Source organism: Vanessa tameamea, chromosome 11 (assembly GCF_037043105.1).
Source record: "Vanessa tameamea isolate UH-Manoa-2023 chromosome 11, ilVanTame1 primary haplotype, whole genome shotgun sequence".
Taxonomy (NCBI): Eukaryota; Metazoa; Arthropoda; class Insecta; order Lepidoptera; family Nymphalidae; genus Vanessa; species Vanessa tameamea.
Window position 1 is genome coordinate 888,366 of NC_087319.1, and position 9,135 is coordinate 897,500.

General features: G+C 37.7%; 2 protein-coding genes across 3 annotated transcripts in view; one reads left to right on the forward strand and one right to left on the reverse strand.

Annotated features, from left to right (window-relative positions):
* The window catches only part of LOC113400928 (endoribonuclease Dicer), a 43,774-nt gene that overhangs the window by 23,654 nt on the left and 10,985 nt on the right, over positions 1 to 9,135 (forward strand). Inside the window, exons 24-26 of the mRNA XM_026640625.2 lie at positions 68 to 249; positions 467 to 694; positions 902 to 1,037. Of these exons, the coding sequence (XP_026496410.2) occupies positions 68 to 249; positions 467 to 694; positions 902 to 1,037 (546 nt within the window). The remainder of the gene's footprint in view (positions 1 to 67; positions 250 to 466; positions 695 to 901; positions 1,038 to 9,135) is intronic.
* Positions 2,118 to 9,135, reverse strand: part of LOC113400927 (juvenile hormone epoxide hydrolase-like) — a 26,731-nt gene continuing 19,713 nt past the window's right edge. Inside the window, exons 1-6 of one of the 2 annotated variants that reach the window (XM_026640624.2) lie at positions 7,583 to 7,773; positions 6,458 to 6,847; positions 5,358 to 5,515; positions 4,667 to 4,857; positions 3,936 to 4,164; positions 2,118 to 2,347 (exon numbers count right to left, since the gene is read on the reverse strand). In XM_026640624.2, coding sequence (XP_026496409.2) covers positions 2,128 to 2,347; positions 3,936 to 4,164; positions 4,667 to 4,857; positions 5,358 to 5,515; positions 6,458 to 6,847; positions 7,583 to 7,765 — 1,371 coding nt within the window. In that variant the 5' untranslated portion in view covers positions 7,766 to 7,773 and the 3' untranslated portion in view covers positions 2,118 to 2,127. Of the gene's footprint in view, positions 2,348 to 3,935; positions 4,165 to 4,666; positions 4,858 to 5,357; positions 5,516 to 6,457; positions 6,848 to 7,582; positions 7,774 to 9,135 lie in introns of those variants that run through there. The other variant, XM_064216246.1, reaches the window with a different exon arrangement.

The window sequence follows — 9,135 nt, forward strand, 5'->3', positions numbered from 1 at the left end:
CCCTGCATCTAATCAAATAAATGGGGACCAGGGGGACCGAATATTGACTGTTTTTTTTTTATTCCAGGAAAGCAAGGAGCCGATCGACATCGATCGCAACCTGTCCACGGTCACCGTCATGGACGTCGAGTGCTACGACACGTTCGTCACGGCGCCGCTGTTCACGGTGGGCGCGGCCGACCCGGCGTCGGCCCCGGCGCCGGCCCGGACGCTGCCGGCCGCCGCCGCCATCCTGCCGCCGCCTCACAAGTACGTCGCCCGACTTCGACCGCATCGACGGTCGAGGGGCTAGCTACGAGGCCGCAGCGCCCGAGGTCCCGGGTTCGATCCCCAGGCCGGGCCGATAAAAAGTGAATAAAAACGAATGCTCAGTCCCGACCTCGCAAAGCACGGCAAGCAGGTGGTCGTGCAAGGGTGGTGCAAGGGTGGTGCAAGGGTGGTGCAAGGGTGGTGCAATGTCGCGCAGGTTCGTGGAGCGGCTGGCGCTGCTGCGGGCGCGCGGCGGGCCGCAGCTGCGCGGCGTGCTGGGCGCGCTCACCACCATCGGCGCGCACGACAGCTTCAACCTCGAGCGCGCCGAGACGCTGGGCGACGCCTTCCTCAAGTTCGCGGCCGCGCTCTACCTCTTCCACAAGTTCCCCGCCCACGACGAGGGGCAGCTCACCGACCTCAAGGGCCGCCTCGTCGGGAACAGGTGCCGATATTACTCTGACTCGCTCTCCCCTCCGGTCTGATCGCAGCGATCTAAAGAATTTCTGTTTGCCGTTAGAACTGAAGACTGGGTAGTACCCACCTAGATCGACCGGCACGAGTTCGTCGAGCCGTTACGAACCGGCGATCATACCATGGATCCCGGATGCGGCCGACGGTGATACGTTTACAAAATTATTATCGTCAACAGGAACCTCTACTACGCGGGTGAGCGCGTGAATTTGGCCGGACGGATGAAGGTGGACCAGCTGAGTCCCAGGAGTGACTTCGTAGTTCCCGGTTTCTCCGCTCCGAGGGAAGTAGCGGACTTCATTATAAAACACCAAGTTAGTAATATTATTTCGTACTAAACGTATCATCATTACCTCGCATTGAATGACTTTCGAGAGATTTTAAAATTCGCTTCTGCATAATCATTCGTGCTGTCAATTCGCAGTGAAGTTATTCGCTGGTGGCTGCGCAGAAGTTGTTTTAAGAAACACGAGTACGTTATACTGATACTAGAACTAGTGATGTGAATATGCATTTACGGCTATACTATGCAGTCAAATTTATATTTCTTGCTGTTAATGAATTGTTTGGTTAAGATCGCTCATCAATAAATGTATAAAAATAGCGAGCAGCCCTAAACATATTTTGACAGCTTTTACGGCATTTACAGATTTATGTTATCTCAAAAAATAAATTTGTGAAGTAAAAATATGTATGTAAGGTGTGAGAAGTGAGTTCGAGATTTTGTAATTTTTCTATAAATTTAAGATAGAAAAACATGACCAAAGCACATCCAGCGTACATCGAAACCATTTAACGGCCGATTATTTAAATATTTACGTTTGTAATAAATTATAAATGAGTCTGCTTCTAAACAGATTTTGAGCCGTTACGGCGTTTCGGCGTTTGTCCTTGAACTCAGTGCGGGGCGAGTCGCGTTGCTCGTCGGACGTCGCTGTGCACGAGCGCAGCACTAAACTTTTTTTTGATAAATATTACCGAACAAATATTTGCATTCCAGAAATTTTGCTAATAGCGACGTAAGGTACAGTGACGGTGAGAGTTAATGACTCTCTTCGTATGCAGACGCCAGACAATAACCTTATTGCTATATACCTATGTTTGTATATCTATACTTAGTTGTAATTTTTTTATTTTTAAAATGGACAGTAAATAATGCTTCCAATTTTACGAAGACAAATAAAACTCATATCCTCTTCCAATCTTTCGCACCCAAAGATTTTATTTACGATATTTCTCGTTATTGGAGGAGCCATTTATAGACCAGCTGTGTAATAAAACAGTAAAATACTATACTGTACTATATACTTAGATGTTAAACCCATGGAATCTTTTTTAATATTGTGCTAACTAATGACTAAAATCTATAGAACAAATAAATTAATATTAAATTTAAAATCAGCGTTATTTGTAATTTTTCTCATGGAATTTAATGAATTCGACAACAGACTCGAATACATCGTCAACTAATTCCTTGGGCGTGTGCAAGCCGGCGAAGTGTCCGCCGACGTCTAATGTGGTCGAATGTACGATGTTCGTAAATTTATCCCTGAGTATAAAATCCGATTGGTATATGAGCTCGTGTAGGAATTTTATGACAGCCGTTGGTACTTTTGTTGGGATCCTGTAAAAATGGAATTACAGTTATTCACTCATTCGAGACTCACTCATAACCCGTACTGAATTATAATGATTATTGTTATAATAATAGAGATGTGCAGGTTTTACTGCAAATCGATCTAAAATATTTTCTTTTTAGAATATAAAACTAGTCGTAACCCGTTGTATTTTATAATATTAGGTCCTTACAAAAGAAATTAGCGTTTTGTCGTACTGTCCACTTTGATCTGAAATATCTCCTCTTTGGTTAAGAATTCCAAATTCAAATTTATAAATTGATATAGCTGGTACATTTGAGTTTTGAAAACAGTCATTAATTTGTTTTTTCCTCATTATTTTTTCTTTGGCGTCGCTTATTACCGCACAATGGAAAACATGAAATACCAGTGCTGCGGAAACAGCTCGAAGGAACGAGAAGGATCAAAAGCACCGTACGTTTTCGTTCTGGAAAATTCGACCTCCAGAACCAACCCCGTAGACGGCCGGAGACCAAAGTGGAAAATGAAAAATTAAAGGCTACTGTGGAAGCGGATCCATAACAAAGCACTTCAGAAATAGCTACAGGCTTCGGGGTAAGTGATAAAACTGTAATAATCCACTTGAAGCAAATCGGTAAAGTAAAAAAACTTGAACGAAGGGTACCTCATGAATGAGTGAATCGAACTTACTAACACGCGTAGACTGCTGTGTTACTTTGCTCAACCGATACAATAATGAAGCGATTTTAAATCGAATCATTACTTGTGAAGAAAAGTGGATACTGTACGATAATCGGAAGCGCTCGTCGCAATGGCTGAACCCTAGAGACCCAGCCAACTCCCGCCCTACACGAAATTTACTCAGAAAAAGTTACTTGTCAGTGTTTGGAGGACTAGCGCCGGTGTTGTTCACTACAGCTTTCTAAAATCTGGCCAAACGATTACGGCAGATATCTATTGTCAGCAACTACAAACAATGAAGGAAAAACTAACTGCTAAACAACCGAGATTGGTCAATCGCTCTAGGCCACTGTTGCTTCACGACAACGCAAGACTACACACTGCACAACAAATAATCACTAAGTTAGCTGAGCTACAATTGGAATGTCTGCGACATTCACCGTACTCCCCGGACCTTGCTTCAACAGATTACCAATTTTCCGGAATTTGAACAACTTCCTAAAAGAAAAAATTCAACTCCAATGCGGCAGTCAAAATCGCCTTCGAAGAGTTTATTGATTCTCGCCCCCATGGTTTTTTTAGTTAAGGGATCAATGAACTACTTATTAGATGACAAAAGTGCATAGATAACAGCGGTACATACTTTGATTAATTAAATACATTTTACAAAAAATATGACTTTATATTCTTCCCGTACAAAACGCCTATTTCATATGTAAGGACGTAATATATTTTTTGCATAAACGATTATCATTCCATACACCACGCGTCGCTCCGTTCGCGTTTCAGGTATATGGGACGTTTAAAGACAAAGTCGTATCACCAAGTTTTTAATTTACTGTCGAGTAAAATATACGAAGGAATATAATTTTTCCTAATGGCAACATTGTATATATTTTGATATTCAAGATGAAGAATACTGATTGAACTTACTCATAAATGATAAATATTTCTGACGTCACAAACGCTTCCGCGTATATTCTCATAGAGGTGGTTATTCGATCGTTAGCCCATAGTATTGTGACCGTGTCTAGCAAGTCGTCTAAGGCTAAATTCTCTAAGCCCCCGTGTGGAGTATGTAATTGATTCTTGTTGGAAGCCATACCGATCTTTTCAAATATATAAGCTGCCATCCCAGCTGGTGTGTCTGTTAATGCGGCTCCTATAAACATTTTTTTTATATTTAAACATTAATCGATTATAGGATTAGGAGAAGACGTTTGCCGTCTGGGTGGATATCTCAAACTTAACAGTTATTCTATCCAAATAGCAATACTTAGTGCTGCTCTATTTAGGTTCTATAGGTGAGTGTACCACTTTTATTACGGGCGCTGGGCACAAAATATTTTGAATCCCAATTTTGGCGAAGCATTGACTTTATACGTAGTGGTTTATATTTTTTCAGTGACAGTTCCAGTGTCCATAGACGAAGGACATTCGTCTGTCTTCTTAAAATAATTTGAATAAAATTTATTAGATTTTTAGGTGTTACATAATATAGAAAGACAAGATAATTTTGTCCTGACTCGTGGAGTGCCTAGCTTATAAGTCTAGTAGACTAGTGACTCGTACTGTGTGTTCTCGGTTTTAAATACCGAGTCGGGTAATTTATCCATTGCCAATTAGTCTCAGTAGTCTCAATGGAAGATACACATATAACCTACCTATTGTATCAGGTTTAGTCGCCTGTAAATGAAAATATGCGCTTTCTCTCATCAGGTACGAAAATGTATCACTCAGAGGATACATTCGATGTCTGTATTTGTCTTCAACAACCAAACTAGGAAACAGCGATCCGATTAAGGTTTTCAGTTTGCTTATTCGTTTTATCGATATCGGCATATTTGTGTGGAATCTGTGTAATAAAAAACAAACTTATGATGAGTCAAACCTTGAAAATTTCATAAATTATTTTTCTCAGACGTGCGAATTACATTCCAGAAAATAATACGTAAAATACCACATTTACAGGTTTAAACAATTCACTTCGTATCTCATTCGTGTTATGTTGACAACCAACATACTTAGATACGCGTGTCTTATATAGCTATCATATCTCATAACACATTCTAGCATTTCATATTCGTGTTCAGTGGTGAGTTTCTATTTTGTTCTTACGGAATACCTCTGCTGTTAATTTTAATGAAAATATTTCATTGCATTTATTTTAAAGCGTCTATTGCGCGACTCGTTATTATTGAAATATCTTAGGGCCTAGCAAATAACGCGTCGATTATATATTTTTGAATTGCTTAACAGATAAACTAAAACAATTTTATCAGCGTAAATCGTGGTAAAGATCCGCGTCTTCGTGATCCACTTAGCTATTATTAGTAAGTGATAATTGTTACCAACCCGAGTATGTCGTCAGGAAACACCGTACACATGTGTGTCGCTGCTTGCGAACCCCAATCGCCGGCCTGAACATAGAATTTTTCGAAACCTAGTCTATTCATAAGGTTTTTCATTAATATACCGATGTGGAGAGGATCCAGGCCAGGTTTGTTTGTACCCTGTAAAAACATTCTTGAATTATCCACTTACTCTAAAATCGTATGACGAGGTCGAAACGGTTCAGTGCTTAGAGCACGTGAAGGACGACAGGACATGGCTATAAAACCTTGAACTGCTATGTACGGTGTTTGGTACAGAAAAACGTCATGAGAAATATGACTATCGGATAGATTCCTTCCCCGTGTGTATCCACAAATCGCATTGGAGCAGTCTCCTTTCCTTAAATGGAAAGTTAGGCTTTAACGTTACAACATTATCGTACAGCGTAACCTCAATCAATAAAATTGGCTTAATATACCTGAAATAATATTGTTATTATGTTTTATGAATCAGCCTTATATTTTTTAATGAGAAAATAACCCTGTATGTCTGGTTGTTTCCTCGCTGTGATTTAACTATTTATCCGATCGTAATGCTATTTGATATCGAAGTGTTATGGGTTCTATATGGAGCAGATGTTACATAAATTAAGGCATAACCAGGAAAATTGGTACGTTGGGAAAGTGAATTCGATGCGAGTGGAATTAGTTACCTAAGAAAATCCGTAGCCAGGTAAATTGACAGCAATCACTTCAAAGGTAAAGTGAAGCGGCCGAGACGAAAGATATGGTACATGTAAAATTATTCTATTGACTTATCGCTTATATGTCATAAGTATATGGACAATGCTGCGTGTTTTGCGCGCACTGTTCTGTAAATAACTAGCTACCCGCCCCGGCTACACGCGTCTATATACGCTTAACAAACATGAAAAGGTTTTTTCGGCAATAAATTTGAAATTCTCTGCTTTCATCTTTTTGATTAGTCTGTTTGTGTAAATGAAAACCTCTTTAAAATCAGTTTAAAAACGGTAAACGATTTTGATTTAGGACTACGTAGCAATATCTATTTGACAAAAGGGACTTTCACTATACTCTCAAAGATCGAATAGTTTTAGTTACCTCAGAAAATCCGAAACCAGGTAGATCGACGGCTATTACTTCAAAGATAAAGTCATATTCGTCTCTAGGCGTTGTGAGCATCGGAATAATTTTGTCGAACTCCTTAGACGAACTCGGCCAGCCGTGCATGAGCAGCATTGGAAGGACCCGCTTGCCTTTCGCTTCGGGTTTCACTCTTATGTAATGTATGTCGAGACCTTGCACCCTCGTCTTGTAATGAGGAAATCTATTCAGGAGATCAGCCCTCTCTTTGAATCTGTACTCATCCTGCCAATACTTCAAGAGTTTTTCCAAATATATCGTGTTCATTCCATATTCCGATTGCATGCCCTCCAAAGGCCGAGTGTAAGGTCGCCTGTTTCGTAATCGCATTTTTAAATCATCGATCATCTGTAAGAGATATTACACATTTAGATTGTAGACAATATGTTATTAAACATTTCCCTATTCTGTGTATAATATAAGATTATTGCTAATTGTTTAAATATTATGTCGCCTGTGTGGACAGGAAGTATGTTAATAAATAAAGTGTCATGTCTAAATGCCTTTAGACTTTATAAACTATGTTATGCAACACGAAGTACGGGGAATTTGAAATAATTCTAAAACGAAAAACTGAAACAAAGAAATACAGTTTTATTTTTATTTGTAAAATTATTATGTAACAGTAAATTTATTTAGTGGTAGGGCTTTGTCAAGCCCGTCTGGGTAGGTACCACCCATCAGATATTCTATCGCCGAGCAGCAATATTTATGGTGTTCCGGTTTGAACAGTAAGTGATAACATCTCTGTTAACATAGTTGGTGGCGCATTGGTGATGTAAGATTTAAAATTTCTAAAGGTACCAATGGGCAGTTGTGACCACTTACCGTCAGGTGGCTCATGTGCCGGTCCTGTTATAATAAAAAGGAAATACAAAAACAACAGGAGATTGATCTCTTTTTTTTAATTATAGTTTATTTTTATACGATATTAAAGTCATTGTCTACCAAAAGCAATAATATAATGGTCTAAATTGCATTCAATATTTTATTGGTGACTTTTTGTATGAATTATGAATTTAAACCAAGAAAAATTCGATTTACATTACGAATTACGTAATTTATGTAAAAATATGTACATACCGTGTCGTTAAATACGATTTTAAATGGTCGTATCGTTTCGTCTTCTTGATTTGGCTTGTCGCCGTCTCCCCACCATCGATATAAATCAAGTTTGGGCATGTCAGGAACCCTTTGGAGGTAGTAATTGGTAAAAACTCCCAAGACAACAATTACTACCGCGAATAGTGATAATGATTTGAACATCTGAAATATTTAGTCTGATCCATTATGTAATCACAATGAAAATATAATTACGTATATTTAATTTTCATGTGTTATAATTAGATGTGGTTATGTAAATGTTAAATATATTTGTATAATTACATAAGACTGAATTTGTAGTAATATTACATTGAAATATATTGCTCTGAATCGGGCATATAAAAAATAATTATACTTAAAACCAGTTATCTCTCTGGTCGTGAAGAAAAAGAGTTTTTTTTTTTTGTTAGTTTAGTTGACAGTTCTTTTAGATTTATATAAACTATTTATATAATATTTACATTAATGTCGATGTTCACGTAATGAAGTCTAAGATATGTTTCTACTAATAGAAGGCAATTCAGTGTAAAAGTCAAATCAGCAAAATACTCCTTTCCTCTCGAGGAGAATGAATAAAGGTAATTCTACAACGCAACTTCATTATGGGTTGGATATCAAGAATAAACGTGTATAAAAAACTTTACTATACTAACAATATATTTTTTTTAAAGTTTCTTGGCTTGTTTAGAATATTAAAGATCTATCTAGTATCGATCTGCATGCATTAGTGTGGGTGGGTGACGTTCGTGCTTACACAATGTCTTAGTGTGAGTAAAAGTAAAGATAGCAAAAAAATATTAATGAGATGATATTATACATATTCGTGGATCAATAAGTCTATATAAAAAAAAACTAATAATGATAAATTAATTATAAGTATATAATTAAACTCGTAAGTATTAATGTTATAGAAATCTCTCATCGTTTTATGATACAACAGCGGTAATAAAATGTGCATCCAATTACGCGAATACAACCGCACGCACACATACAAGAACGTTGACACAGATGTATCAATTTATGCATCCACAGTTTGCACAGCGATCGACATTGAAACATAATCATTATTGAAAACTAGAGTTAGAATGTTTATATGAATTTCGTTTTTCGAATCCTTTTTTCTACATATATTTTCATTTTTTTTTTTTAAATAACAGTTTATTCTTATACTAAAGCTAGCCAAAAGAAAAAAACGGTTGTCCAGTGTGATTATGTAAGAATTCACTTGGTATTTCACTCGTGAAACGTTGACAACTGACTTACAGTGACACGCCAATTTGATACGTGTATCCTATTAATTTTATAGTTATTATTGGCAATTTCGAATATCAGAATTCTGGAATTTCACTCTCGTGTTCTGCGGTGATTTACTTGCAGAATAGCTCTATCGTTTTTTATTTGCTTATAAAATATAGACGTGTGGAATTTAATCTTTTTAATCGAATATTCTGATTTGGTTTAAAAAACATTGTTTCTAGAAATAGAGAAGATACGTAAACAATACTAAAACTTGAACAATAATTTTTTTTTTT